The sequence below is a fragment of the Carcharodon carcharias genome, chromosome 20 (assembly GCF_017639515.1).
Source record: "Carcharodon carcharias isolate sCarCar2 chromosome 20, sCarCar2.pri, whole genome shotgun sequence".
In the NCBI taxonomy this organism is placed as follows: Eukaryota; Metazoa; Chordata; class Chondrichthyes; order Lamniformes; family Lamnidae; genus Carcharodon; species Carcharodon carcharias.
The window spans coordinates 67,363,361-67,379,386 of NC_054486.1; the positions used below are offsets into that span (position 1 = coordinate 67,363,361).

Below are 16,026 nucleotides of genomic sequence, written 5' to 3' on the forward strand. Positions count from 1 at the left end.
AAGCTGTGGAGAGGACACAAAGAGTCTGTAAAGAGATATGGACAGGTTAAGTGAATATGCAAATGGAGTATAATGTGGGGAAGTGTGAGGTTATTCACTGATAGTAAAAATAGAAAAAATGAATATTTTTTAAAGGTGTGAAACTTGTAAATGTTGATCTTCAGAAGGACGTGGGTAGACCCGTACAAGGAACACAAAGTTAGCGTGCAGGTGCAGCAAGCAATTAGGAAGGTAAATGGCATGTTGACATTTTTTTGCAAGGGGATTGGAATACGGGAATACGGAAGTATTACTACAGTTGTACAGGGTGTTGGTGAGACCACATCTGAAATACTGTGTGCAGTTTTGATATCTATATTTAAGGAAGGATATATTTGCATTGGGGACAATGCAGCTAAGGTTCACTGATTTAGTTCAGGACTAGAGGCTGAGTTAATTGAGCCCCTAAACTCTCTGGAGTTAAGAAGCATGCGAGGTGATCTCATTGAAACGTACAAGGTTCTGAAGGGACTTGACAGGGTAGACACTGAGAGGTCGTTTCCCCTGACTGTTGAATCTAGAACATGAGGACACAGTCTCAGGATAAGTGACCAATCATTTAGGTCCGAGATGAGGGGCAGTTTCTTCACTCAGAAGGTTGTGAATCTTTGGAATTCTCTACCTGAGAGGGTTTTGAATTTTCTCATTGAACATTTTTAAGGCTGAGATAAACAGATTTTTGATCTCTCTCAGAATCAAGGCATATGGTGAGTAAATGGGAAAGTGGGGTTAAGGATCATGGCTGATCATTAGCCTATTGATTAATATAGCTGGCTTGAGGGACTTACTTCTATTTCTTTTTCTTGTGTTCTTATGTTATCTCAAAACCTCTCCCTCCGCCTGTTGCACAGCCGTGACATTTTCTTTCAATTTCTCATTCTGGTCATCCCGTAGATTCTGAATGAGATAGTAGCGAGTGCTAACTTAGAAATCCTTTTGTGCTGTCAGGCTGATGTCAACAAGTAATTGAGTTAAGATTTCCCAAACTCATTTCATGCAGTATCATTATGCTGAGAAGACTTTTATCTTGAGACCTTCGTCTTTGGTTTTCAATGCATGTCCCACACTTTAAAGAATTTAATCTATGTCATTCAATTCTCCAGCTGTTTTTGCATGGCACCAGGATCTGTATTAATAGCTTTGGCTCATAGAAATTACAATACAGAAACAGGTGATTCAGCCCAACCTGAAATCATGTCAGCATTTACCTCCATTCAAGCAGATAGTTTTAATCACATTTACTCAACATGTTTACAGTCCCTTTAACACCTTTTCTTTCGTCCACTTATGCAATCTAATTTTGAATGTTGATGTAGTTTCTGCCTTAGCTACCAACTCTGGAAGTGAATTCCACAGCCTCACAACTGTCTGCTCAGCTAACAGGAAATCCTAGCAATCAGTCGCAAAGGCCAGTGGGCAGGAAGACTCATGTTCACCAAGTCCTCTCGGCTGTCAGCCTTCCTGGGTCTGTAAATTTACTACAGGGTCACATCTGGCTGTAAGAGACCCATTCCGCACAGTTTATAATACCAGCGCAGTAAAGGATTCAGGCTTGTTTATACCATTGTGTACAACTGATGGAGGGTGATTGGCTGTACTTTTATGTGCAAGAACACCTGGAGCCTAACTAGCTATAAACCCATTTAATTTGACCCAAGGTGCTTGTTTACAATGGCATCTAAATGTGCTTTTAGGTTTTGTTAATGAAAATGTAACTACGTTGGCAAACCTGTGGTTTACCTTCCATCAGCTGCAAGTGTAAAGATTTTCCTGGGATTTGCGAATGTCACTTGATTGTTGAAAAATAAAAGTGTGAAATAAGATTCTCTCTCTCACTTTCAGCAATGAGAATCATATAGTTGAGTTTCCAGATAGAGCAAAGAAACTGGGTAGAATAAACAAAGGAAAGCAGGCCACATGATAATTAATCTCACTGTGATCATCCCTTCCTCCAGGAGGTCTTGGCAAATATAATGCACCTTAAATGTAATGGAGGTACAAATAGCTGAACCTTAAAGTGAACCTTACTCCCTTTATAGTGAGTGTTATTTGCTTAACAGTAATAGTCTCATAATGGGACTTTATGAACAGCAGAAATTAAACTTTTAATTTCTTTTTGTTGGAATTATTTGAATATAATGGCATCTTCCTTATCACACTTCTTCCAACTTACATCTGCTACTTGCTTCATGGAGAACTCTCTTAATTTACAGCAGCATGAAAATTCTATTACGATATATAGAAATCTTATGCCAATATATTAATCGTTGCTATGCAACTTCTATTAAAGTGTTACTCTATGAATCCACTTGTTTTTAAGTGAAGCACAAGATTGATAGCACTGTCTCTTCTATAACTGCAAAATGTTGGTGTGAATAGAATTGGATATTAGCTTTGGTAAACGTGAATGACATTTCAGTGTTGTATACAAATTGAGGGCAGTCATAAACTAGAATTGCAGTAACTGCTTAGCAGATAGTAATATTGTTTGCCAGGTTAATATTTAGAAAATAAACATATATCTTTATCTATATATTTCTCTATCTCTCATCTCTATCTGTATATTTGTCTACATATTGTAATGTGTGTGGAAGGGGGAGGAAAGAGAAGTTAGAAGATAGATTATGTACTAAATCACTGGTATCCACATGACTCTTTTGACTTGGTTGTATTTGTCACCGATGTTCTATGTGTTATTCTTTACCTTATCAAGCCTGCTTGCATGTCCATGGTGTAAATAGATTTCTACACCTGCAGATCACCACTTGCTGGGAATTTAATTTTCCAATTTACAAATTGAGTGAAATAGAGTTTTCGCGTTCCCAATGGTTTTTACTTTGAATATTGTTCAAGTCCCTGTAAATACTGCAAACAATGGGATTCCTCTGTGGTACCAAATACGGACCTCTTGTTTGTTAGCAACCTAAGGTTTCTAACATTTATCAAAAGAACTAAATTCACTCATTTTATTTAGAGAATGAAGAACTGAATGGTTGTTCAACAAATTAAGAATAGAAGTTTTTTTTCCAAAAAGCACATAATAAATGCAGGACAAATTATCCCCACTCAGTCGGAATAGTTCAGATTACTATGTGATTTTTTTTTTTGAAGGACCTGTTTTAGTTGAAGTCTGATCGATTCTGTTTGAATTTTTTTGCCGATTACAAGGTGCTCAATTGTCATTGGCACAATTGTGATATAACCGAGGGGACAGCTGCTCCCACAGACATTAAAAACACAATCCCAACCCCCATTAACAGCTGGCCCGCTGGAAAGGAGAATAACAAAAAGGGAATAAGAAGCCAGGTGGAAACTGTATGATTCGGAAAAGGCTTTGCTGTTCCTTAAATCTGTTCTTTTATTCATACAGATCAAATCATATCCCTCGTGGAAATGCCTTCTTACTCTTTTCTTCAGGTTGGCATAACAAATATAGGAATAATGTGCTACAATTTACCTTTAAACAACCCCTTAAAAGTTTACATTTGTCTATTCAGATTCCTTCTAGAATGAGGTTAATAAAGCCAAAAACTATTTAATGGTGAATTCACTTAATTTAAACTAAGCATTTACTCTTTAGTTTCAGCACATACCCCTTGATATAAAATCCCAATTTTCTTCCCTCCTTATTCTCTCCTGAAGCTATTAACCTCATGCTAACGTACAGTTCCATGTCTTCTGGCTATTTCAATAAACTGTCAATTCCTCTGTGTGTGATTCTAGATTTGAGCTATTTGTCAATGGGATTGCATATCACATCTTGTTCATATCTTGCATAAATCCATTTTTCAGTCTGAGCTAGTGGCTAGCAATCAGGCGCCTGTTATATCTTACCCCTCCTTTGTCTTGGGCGCTGAGACCAAGGTAGAAACCCACAGTTCTTTCAGCCGTGATTGACTATTATGGTAAATTTACTTGTGGAGTAATTTGCGAAGTGACACCTTGTTGCCTTTCACTAAGAGTAAAATTTACTCTGTGAAAATTGTTTGCTCAAACTCATATAGCTGTTCTCAAATAAGAGTGAAAAATCCCATTTTGTTAAATTTCCGTTTGACTCTACTCAGCCAGTCCCTTTCTGGTCTATGAGGTAATATACTTGAGTTTATTTAGAGATGTTGCTAGTGAAATTGCTTCCAGTTGAGAAAGGACCCATCTGTCACTGTGCAGCTGCTCTGTTTCAGACTCGTGTATTGGTGATACAGCCGCTCAGTGAATACATTACGCAGTGAATACACGGAATTACACACTGCAAAGCCCAGGAGATGGACTGATTTTGCCCAACAATAGGTATTCCTTTTCAATAAAACAAAAATACACAGTAGGAGTGTTTACCCCTTTTTTTGAAGGCAGGGCATACAGCTGAAGTATTTTCTTTGCGCTGGTCATGCAACATCTGTTGTTGCCTCTGAAGAAGATTGGATCAGTGATTTGGTGTTATGGGCTATGTCCTGTTGGTTGACCTTGTTAGTGGCCTGTAACCTAGATTAAAAGTCGAGGCTACGCTTTACTGAACTGTTAAAATGGGTTAAGGAAGCCCTCATAATCTATTATAAAACACATTGGAGCTAAAATGTTGTATTCGTTGCATAATAAGTCGATGTTGTAAAATATTGAGTCTCCAATGAAAGGCAATTTACAGATCTAAAAGTAAACTAGCCTTGTCTAATGACAGAGGGATCCAATGATATTTTTCAATTTCAAGTACTGCTCATGGAGCTAAACCAGATGATTACTCAGTAACCAAAATATGCAGGTGATGACTATAACAATTATATTACAATACCTTTAACCATCATAAGATGATGCAACTTTCTGGTTCAATGTGTGTTTAGTATCTCACACAGTACACAATTGACATCATTCCGAACAAACTCCAGCTCACTTGTTACTTCGTCAGGTTCCTGCTATCTCCGTAAAGCAGCTGCACATTTTGTGCTTTAAAGGAGCTTAAATGCTAGTGAATGAGAATCAATTTGTCTTTACTGTAGTAATAAGGCAAGTTTACTGCGTCTGGTCTCATCATTGGTATCAAGCTATTTCTATTCTTTGAAATTGTTTGTTACATCAAGTGATCAAAATAATACTCTTGTTCTCTGAGACAGGATTTAAAAACTAGTTTCATGTGTGTCTGTGTTACATACATTTTGCCTTCGACACAATATGACATTTTTATTTTATTGAGCGGTACCTTTGCAAAACTCTTTGCGCAATAATCAGCAGCAATTTCTGGGGTGGTTCTTCCAGGGTCTCAACCCCACCATATGATGGAGGGTTACTGCTCTGAGAAAGATCAAGAGTAATTTCCTTAGCAGTGCATTGTCACAACTTTATTTTACTGTCTTTGCTTGTTCACATATAGCTGTAAATGAAATTTAGAAAATCAAACATCTGTAATTGTAGTCTTTATTCACTGAGAACTGAATAGTAATTTGTCCCATACTGCAGTGAATGGCCAAACAAAATATTTATTTCATGGAAATGCCTTTTAAGATGATCAGTGTGCTTTAACTTGGATTAGTAGATGGATCTCTTTCAGTGCAAAGTGTTCTTGCAATCAAACGCTAACTAGATTATTCCACCAGTTCTTTTGCATGCAGCTTTAAGAAATTAGCATTGTTTTCTAACTTGAGACCAAAGCACTGGTTTTTTAACAGCAACACCACACTCTGTCCAAAAAAGGTTGATCTAGAGCAAATGCCACAGTTAGCCTTCCTGGTTACTAAGTTTGCACTGCAAAAATGTTAAGTCACATTAGTTATTATAAACAGCAATAGTGTGAAGTATACCTGTAATTGCTTTGGTTTTGGGAAACTGTTTTTCCATTGTTACAAAAGCCATGTTACGGCTTAAAAAGAAACTCTTATTGATTGTGCACTTGACATGTTTCTAGCAAATACCTGGGAAGCTGCAAGTGGTGTTGCTTTTAACTGTAATTAACTGGTGACATTTGTTAGCCCTTAAGACATCTACTCATAAAAGTGACCAACAGAAGAAGCTGTCTGAGATGAAGAAACCAAAAGTTTTGCAAAACAAAAGTGGATGCTGCCATCATTATCCCTTCTCCTTTTAACTTTTGTTTAAAAGTGTGCAGCCATTTGAAACCTTCTTTCCACAGGAAAGCTTCATGGCACCAATTTTCCCTTGTTGCTAATGACAATCAACTCTCTCCTACCACCCCTAGCCTCTAGCACCAAAGTGGAATCTAGGGTACATTTGACTTTGAAGACAACATTGTATGGTAAACATAGATATCAGAAGTGGGGAAGGGTATGGAGGTGTCGGATCTGCACCCCACCATTTTGTGGCATTCTCAAATCTAAATTTAAGTATTTATAATTAGCTTTGCCTTTTAATTTATCAATTTGACACTTCTCATTTCTATAATATTTTTCAGGTACATTTTGAACAATTTAAAGAGGCATTAATCTTCATCTTGTCAACTACTATTGAAGGGGATTTCTCAGGAGATGACGGTTATCCAGCACTAGGTAGGTGGAAGAAAAATACTCTAATTTTAGACCTAGATGATACATCTTGGTAAGATGCACAAATATTTTCTAATGCAGTGAAATCATGAAACAAGTTTTCCATGTGATTGATTTAAGTGCAGTTTTCAAAGTCTGTTGCCTCTAAAAAGCCAAGGATCAGAAAACTCAAAGCGGAACATAATTTCAGTTGCACAAGTATGCCTAGCACCCTTCAGTTGTATGCTGCAGTGGCAGACTATGATCCCTATTCTCTGCAAGCTAGTGCTTTTTACCCCAGGACATAATTTAACAAAGTGTGACAGTTTTCCTGAAATAGATGCTACAGGGTGTACACTTGGTTTATATGAAGGAACACTCAGCGTGCACCACAGCACTTGCATAATTTATAATCACATCCTGACAGCAGGTGGGTCTCTGATTAATACAGATGATTCCTTCACTATGACTAGGTAATTGTACATAAGAGTGATCGAGGGAATTGGTGCTTTTGTGTTAGCTTAAGCTGTAGGAGTGGACAGCAGTGTTGCCATGCTACATCTATACAATTTGATCCTGCTTGTAATTGAAGATGTAAATTCTGCCAGGCTTGCATATAAACAGAATCATTCAATTTTCAACATAGAAGGAAATGATATTGCTCTTTCGCTTTTATTTTTTCCTTTTCTGTATTTATCCAATTCCATTTTAAATTGTTATTGTCTCATTTTGAATAGGCAAATTGGTAAAGAATTCCATGTCCTAATGTCCCTCTGTATGAAAATGTTTCTTTCAAAGTATTCCTTTCTAATGATTATTTTCATTCGTTGTTACCCATTTTCTAACCAATGGAAACGACCCCTTTGTTTATTCTTCAAAATTACGAAAATGTCAAATATGCCTATCCTTTACCTGACCTATTCCAAGGAGCACAGCTGTAATATTTTAACCCTTTCCTCATAATTATGACCTCTGTCTAGCTATCAAACTAACAAACTTGTCTATATCCATTCCATTGCCCTAGTATTCTTCCTAGAATGGGATGTCCAGAGTTGCCTGCAATACTCCAAATGTGGCCAACTCGATCTATCTGCTTAATCTGTTAACTTGGCTACGTACTCGTGCATTGTTTCTTACAGTTTACAATGCTCCTAATTTGTTATCATCAGCAAACTTTTTGATATAATTCATCTCGTGCCTACGCCTAAATTGTTACTTTCTGTTCCCTAGCTAGATTTCTATCCATTTGGCTGCATTCCCTTTGATATCATGCGTGTTCATTTTCTTAATGAGTGTTTGCTGTGACAGTTAATAACATACTTTCTCAAAGTTTATATATACAACCTTCGCTGCATTTTCTTAATCTATACACTCCGACTTCTTCAAGCGGTTCAATTCAATCTGTCAAACAGTACCCTTTCAAAATCATGCAGATTGTGCCATAAGACGTAGTAGCAGAAATCAGGCCCTTCGGCCCATCGAGTCTACTCCACCAGTCAATCATGGCTGATAAATTTCTCAACCCCATTCTCCCACCTTCTTGCCATAACCTTTGATCCCCTTACCAATCAAGAACCTATCTATCTCGGTCTTAAATACACTCAATGACCTGGCCTCCACAGCCTTCTGTGGCAATGAATTCCATAGATTCACCACTCTCTGGCTAAAGAAGTTTCTCCTCATCTCTGTTCTAAAAGATCTTCCCTTTACTCTGAGGCTGTGCCCTCAGTTCCTAGTCTCTCCTACTAATGGAAACATTTTCCCCACGTCCACTCTATCCAGGCCTTTCAGTAATCTGTAAGTTTCAATCAGATCCCCCCCATATCCTTCTAAACTCCATCGAGTATAGACCCAGAGTCCTCAAACGTTCCTCATATGTTAAGCCTTTCATTCCTGGAATCGTTCTCGTGAACCTCCTCTGGACCCTCTCCAGGGCCAGCACATCCTTCCTGAGATACGGGGCCCAAAATTGCTCTCAATATTCTAAATATGGTCTGACCAGAGCCTTATAAAGCCTCAGCAGCACATACCTGCTTTTATGTTCCAGTCCTCTCGAAATAAATGTCACCATTGCATTTGCCTTCCCAACCACCGACTCAACCTGCAAGTTAACCTTAAGAGAATCCTGGACTAGGACTCCCAAGTCTAATAACCCATGCTTTTCTAAGGCCTGTAACTTCCTAGCTCCCCTGTGCAGATTTGGGCAGTACCCCAAAATGCGCTGGGGAATCCCTCTGGGAAGTTCCCAGGTAAGAGTTTGCACAGCAATTGCCCAGAAGCGCACACTTCCTCTGGACAATTGCGCTGTGCTGGAAACCATCTGAAAATGTGTGTTGAGTCGCATACTTTGGATGACTCCGCAAGGGTTATACCAATAGTTACTCAAACAAAGAATTAAAACCTCTTCTAACTTCTGAGTGACTATTGTAAAGACCCAGATCGATCCCATGGGACTCCCGCCACACCCCCAATCCCACCCCTGCAGGTTCAATTGTCATGGACTCTCGAAGTTTACCCAGAGTTGAAGGCTAATTGGCACCTCTCCCTTGGTTAATTCCTTACCCATTTCTTTATCATAAGTGTAATCATTTCCACTCTCCAGTCCTTTGGCGCTATTTCTGTTTCCAAGCCATTTAGAAGGTTACGTTTCATGTCTCCACTATCTCCTTAACTTGCTCTGCATTTCATGATATATAATTGGTAGGCCTAGTGACCTTACTACTTTTAGTCCCATTCACTTCTAATAGTTTCCTTTCTAATATTTACTTATACCTTCCACTGACAAATCTAAGGACAATACTTGTGAACCATTCAATTTTTCCTGTACTTTCAAGTACATGATAGCCTTAGAATATCTCAATTGTTTCCAGCTCTCCTTTGACTATTGTTTAACTTGTATTCTAAATAAAAACCTTTGTCATTGCCTTTACATTGACCACCATCTTTTTCATGCTCCTTCCTAGCCTTCCGATCTTTGACAGTTTACTTTATATCTATTATGTGTGTTTTGCACATTTTTCTTTTGTATTCCCCACTATGTTCATCATATGCCTCTTTTTTTTTCCTTTGGTCTTTTTTTATTAAAATCTCAGCATTTGACAGCTATCATTGCCACTAGTCGGAATGTAACTTATTAATTTCGTATTTGAATATTCTCACATTGCTGGTCCATTGTTCAATCATTTATACAACTTGGAGATAGTCTGAAGACTTAACTACCTGGAAATTATACTCATTAATTAGCATGATAAGTTCTGCTTCTAACAAAGTCTAATGTAACAAATCAAAAATTATTTGAACATAAGTTCCATAATATTTCTGCTGGTAGTAAGGGCGGGGCTGGAGAAATTTTTTTTAAAATCAAAGTTTGCTTTACTCTATGCATCTGTCACCTGGGTTTGTCTGTCTCTGTGCCATCTTTTAATTTTTCTTACTCTGGGGTTCACTGAACAACTTACCAAATGAGGTAAGAGGATGCTCTACTCCTTTAGTTCCTGATAGAAGATGCATGAGTGTTTCTCAGGTAATTTGTTTTCCCTTACCTTTTCTCCCCCAAACCCTCCAATGGGTTCAACTCAGCACTCTCCCATATTAACATGATTGAGATCGATACCTCATTATTTTGAGGCACAGCATTTCCTACTAAATGCCATGGTATTACTCAATTAGATTCTTTTAAAATTTTGCTCTGTCTCTATGCTGTATATAAAAAAACAAATGATTTTAACCTCCTCCTAGCTGAAACCTGACAGAAGGCAATCCCTCTGTGCTGGAACAGCTTGACTCAGGTGTGTTGCTAGGTGATGCTGGGTAATTAAACAATAGCTACTGAGAATAGTCATTAAGCCATGTAATACATTTGTATTTGTATTAGCCAGTTCTAGGTTTTGTTGCCTTCCTTTTCCTATGCATTTAACATACATTGAAATATTACAAGCCATAATTGACTTTAGTTATATGTTACATGTTGGTTATACTTAACCTATTGGTATAGTGTCCATGTGAAACACACTAAATAATGTTACACAGGCTGTATTTGATACTATGGCATACTCTGAAATTCCGCACACTTTTTTTTGTGGGGGGGGGAGCAGAAACGCACAACGTGTGCATTCTTGCGGTTTGCAAACTGTATGCCCAACCAATGTGTGACTTCAGATGCCATTTTTGCCTTATCACAGCGGAGCCAGGCAATTTATGAGCTGCACTGGAGTGCATGAGGAGTGAGTGTGTGGAGGCGGGCCAGTTTGAAAGCCTGCCTCAGTTATCCAACACAGCATTTCAACACCCAACAGCATTTAAAGGACCCTGAAATCTCACCTTCACCTCTCCACCCACCCTCCCATACCAGCCCATGCCCCCTCAGATTACCCATGCCACTTCTATGCCTTTCATGTATCCTGCATAGCCACTCAACCAGTATGCACTATGCACAATCCTCAGACTCCATGCAATATCAATGAAAATTATTTTATGTTCCTTGGGAGAAAAAATGATCTTCGCACCATCTAGCATAAACTTCCATATCATTGGTACTGAGAAAAATGCATTCTGCGACATGGGAAAAACTTTGTAACATTTGTAATCCTATTGGCTTGTGTCAACAATCTAGAAACCAGATCAGTGCGACAATATTTTATTACAGCTTCTTGAAACTGTCATTCAGTCTCAGCTGAATGGAACACCTACTGTTCTAAAACCGATAAGCACTTGAAACTTAGCCAAGCATTAGACAGCTGTGGTCTTTATCAAGCAATAGACTGTTCTCTGGAAAAAAAAGAACTGGAGGTGCTCATTTCAACTTCAAATCAGAATGTCTGTCAGTCAATGTAAGGAAGCAGGTGGTTAGTTTTTTTTTCAAATGTCAAACACTCTAACTTCTGCCGCCAACCGGAAAGGCATCTGGAAGAATTGTGAATGCGCACTTGGCCCACACTGCGGCCTTCAGTGCATGCAGCATTCTCCCTGACATCTTTTGGATTGGCAGCAGGAGTTCTGAATATGAGTTTGTTTTGCATTCCATCCATTTCCCGGAAGTTGCATCGCTCAAGTGCCTGCAAGCTTGCCTCACATAACCATAGCCTTAAAAGTGAACTGTTTATTCTGACTTTGTGTAGGGACTTCCCATGTAGCTGGTTAGCTCAGTTGGTAGCTAATGTTTCTCTCAATCCAAGGACTATGGGTTCAAGTCCTACGTTGGATAATGAGTTTTTTCTTCAATATTTTCAAGTTACTTTTTACCAAAAAGTGACCTTACCCGAAACATTACAATCAATTATCTGAGTTTATTGGATGTTGGGATCTCATTTACTGAAATTTCCTGATTCTACATCATCATCGCTTACTGAATCATCAGAGGCATATTTTAGAGTAATCAGTTCATAAATGATATATAGACTAGATACAAGAACTTTCAGATGGCTAAGGACTGATCAGATCTAAGCATGGATAACTTGAACTTTATTGTTAGTCTCTGTCATGCCAACTTGTTCATTTTAATGCAAGCAGCAGCTGACACTCGAGACTGACAGACTGCAACTGTACATGAGCAGGAAGTGCCTCCCCTATTGGCTGTGTTAATTGTGCTGCAATAATGTCAGACCAGTTTTTTTTAATGAACCACAACCATTTAAATCACAGTAAGGATGATAGCACGAGATGACAGGACATTTTGTAACATTTTGCACTGCATTATAGCGCTTCCTCCATTGGAAAAGCATTGTAATGCATGTGAATAAATACACAAGGCTGGTCAATGTAAGGGTCAACTTACCTTTAAAGGACAGATTCCTATAATGAATCTCTGTATTAAAAACACATCTACATTACAAAATAGCACCTAATAATGGCATTTGAAGGTGTGAAAACACTCTACATTTACCTTTCAAAATATTTCAGACTGTTCAAGCTTTCCATTTTGTTCACAAGCTCTCAAACCTGGCATGCTTTTAATGGGCTTCCAAACAAAAATGGTATGTGTGAGGAAATCCAATTTCCCTCCCCCATTTAAAATAGGGAGCATATATGTTTTGCACAGTTGGCATTCCAAGCTGCAAAAAAGGCCTGAGGAAAACGGCAGGTCGGGAATGTGGAGGAAAATCGGATTTCCTCCAAAAAAAATTAAGTATGGCTATTCGCGCACCAAAATGCACCTCCATGTTACACACAATAAGAGATTGTGGTGGAAGAATTAAAGCAGGATGGGTTTTGGTTTAATCTGATTTATTTTCAAGACAACTCATGCTACTGACTTCCAAGTAGCTTCTACACAAAGTGTTCCAGCTGTATCTTTTTATTCTATTTAGATGGGATAATCAATGCCCATCGCCTGTTTAACTAGCAATTGGTTTTAACAAGGTGATTGTCATATTAACACTCCATGCCCAGATGTTTCAAAATCAGCATAGTCATGGCTGATGAGAAGAAGGCAACAGGAGCTGCCAAGAAGGGTGAGAAGAAAATCATCAAGAAGGCCACCAACTAAGGGTGGCAAGAAGAGGAAGAGATCTAGGAAGGAGAGCTACTCCATCTACATCTACAAAGTGATGAAGCAGGTTCACCTGGACACCAGCATATCCTCCAAGGCCATGAGCATCATTAACTCGCTTGTCAACAACATTTTCGAGTGCATCGCGGGTGAGGCTTCCTGCCTGGCCTACTACAACAAGTGCAGCACCATCACCTCCCGGGAGATCCAGACTGCCGTGTGCCTGCTGCTGCCCGGGGAACTGACCAAGCACGCTGTGTCGGAGGGCATGAAGACGGTGATCAAGCATGCCAGCTCCAAGTGAAACACCACAATGTACTGAGAAACAAACATGGAAAATTCAGCCCGTGGTGCAACAAATAAATTTGTTTTTTTTTTTAGTAATTGTTTTTTAGTCATTGTTTGGCAGTTGAATACCGTTAGTGTAGGCTAGATCAGAATTGACTTTTCACCATTTACCAAGGCACTCAAGTATAATGAGAAATTAGTCTTTTCCGTGGTCATTTAAGTGTACTTATATAAACTAGTTTTTACTTCCTGAGAAGGAGTTTTAGAAGCAAGAAATTGTCCCATGTATAAATGAATACCAACTGAAAACATTTTTTATTCATTGTATTATCGTAATTAGAAGTCACAGTGAGTCTTAACACAATGCATGTGATTTGTTGACTCCAGGAATTTTGTTGACAAGCCACTTAGCTCATGGCTATAATTAAACTGAATGCTATGCTTTTAGACTTTCATCGAATATTTCTTTTGTCAAGGAAGGAGCACTTCCTATGTACTGAAGTGTGACCTTGCACCACATTATCTGATATTGTGGTATTGCGAAAAAGTTGACCCAAAGCTCTTGATACTGGATATAACATGAGCCCACTTGTAATCTTCCGGAATTTGTATGGAAGAAGAGTAAATACTTTCAAATTATTGTTTAGGCCATAAATTACAGAGTAAGTTCATTCAAAGTAATGGATAAGCAGTAATAAATGCAACAGCTTTCACTAATTTTATAGACTATTCCTCACACTCCCTCTTTGGGTACAAAAGCAAAGGCTATAACACTTCCTAACTACTGATAATAAACCAGAACTAGTGTCTACACTTTTATTTGCAGTTTGTAAAGCTCTCAGAACAGCACAAGATCACACAAGCTGTAACAAAAGGTGTTGAATTAGGAGCTATGACACAAGATATATCTCTAAGCTGCATTCGGTCATTTAACCCTCACCCATCCAGACATGGGCTGAATAAAACATTGAAAGCAGGAGCGTTACACGTCCACACTAACGTATTATTGGGCGCAGTGACGTCAGGTCGCGTTCCTGACGTCATCATGCCCAATCCGGGTAATATGTTAGGTGGGCGGGGCTTGAAATCGGGAGGTCATACACGTTATTCAAATTTTATTAAATGGTACCATTAAACTCGTTAATCTCCCAATTGGCAGCAAAGTACATGGTGTGAGCAATAGAACGCTTGCAGAGTGTGTTTCACATCAGGTGGGTTCCTCTTTTTTTTAACAGTCAGCTTGTTAGGGCAGGTTTAAATTCTCGAGCTGAGCCCCGAGTTTCAACTTAGCAGTTCAGGCTGTTGTGACTGCTGACAATGCTTTATGCACGAAGCAGAGTTTACATTTCAAACTTCTATCATTTAGAGGTCTTAACCCTCCTGCAGCGAGGTCTATGTTGACCCTCACCATCACCTCGGCCTTCTAACTAGGCCATACATGGAAATATTGTCTTTGTGGGAATCACATCCTCCAGTGAGGAGGAGGAGAGAGAGAGAGGAAGGAGGACACATCGAGAGATCCAGAATGCTGTGGTGGTGCATGAGAGTGGCAAAGCTGCACCAAACCAAAAATCTGATGAAGCCATCATAAATCCTCAATGGAGGCACAGAAGGACTTATGCAGCCCCTCGAGTATTTAGGCATCTTCAGATGACCAACACACCAATGCCAGAGGAGGCTCAGGCTCTTGAGCCACAATCACATGTCTTTGTGACATGCTGGCAGAGGAGATCTCGTCCAACTGGTATTGGGTATTTCCCAATGCCTGGAGCTTTAAAAGTCAGTGTTACACTTAACTTCTTTGCAACAGGATCCTTTCGGGCAGCACATGGAAACCTCGGTGGCATTACACAGCCTGCTGCACACGACTGCATCAGGGTCTTCACTGATGCTAAATTCAGAAGGGCATGCAATTACATTTCTTTCACAATGCCAGAGTCAACTCAAAAGAACCAGAGGGTTTGCGGCAATTGCAGGTTTCCCCAGGGCCCAGGGAGCCATTGACTGCACGCAGTTGCCATAAAGGCTCCAGCTGGCCAGCCCTATATTCTTATTAACAGGAAGTGATTTCACTCGCTGAATGTCCAGCTGGCATGTGACCATAATCGACAGATAATGCAGATAAACAGATTAGGCAGCAGCCACGACTCATAAATTCTGCGTAATGCTCAGGTGCTACACCTGTTCAGCAGCCCAGATCCCCGGATGGATGGCTTCTGGGTGATGAGGGTTATCCATTGAAGAGATGGCGCATGATGGTAGCGAGGGACCCTGAGAACAGACACAGAGAGGAGCCATAAGCTATGGAGGCACCAGGACCATCATAGAGCAGACAGTTGGGCTGCTGAAAATGAGGTTTAGATGCCTTGATAGATCAGGAGGTGCATTGCAGTATGCTTCATCACATGTCAGTCATGGTCATAGTACGATGTGCCCTCTATAACCTCGCCATTCAGAGATGGGATGCCCTTGAGGAAGAGGGGATGCCAGAAAACAACCATTCATCTGAGGATCAGGGCCAAGACGAGGTGAGCGAATGCCCCAGCATTCAAGGTATAAGGCCCTGGACGTGGTTGCATGGATGGCCAGGACATAATGGATGCCTTGATAAGTCAGCTGCTCCAATAGGTTGTGAAGTCCCCGCCTCAGAGATGCATGCACTGCATCTGTCCAAGCATCATTACGTGTGGAATGTGAGAGTCATGTCACCGTCCTGTCAGTACACTTACTGTGCCCAGTTCTTGACAT

The 16,026-nt window shown here is 39.6% G+C and overlaps 1 protein-coding gene across 3 annotated transcripts in view; it reads left to right on the forward strand.

Moving 5' to 3' along the window:
- The window catches only part of nin (ninein (GSK3B interacting protein)), a 189,578-nt gene that overhangs the window by 40,258 nt on the left and 133,294 nt on the right, over window positions 1–16,026 (forward strand). For all 3 annotated transcript variants that reach the window (XM_041214930.1, XM_041214931.1, XM_041214932.1), the window contains exon 3: window positions 6,434–6,527. In XM_041214930.1, the coding sequence (XP_041070864.1) occupies window positions 6,434–6,527 (94 nt within the window). The remainder of the gene's footprint in view (window positions 1–6,433; window positions 6,528–16,026) is intronic.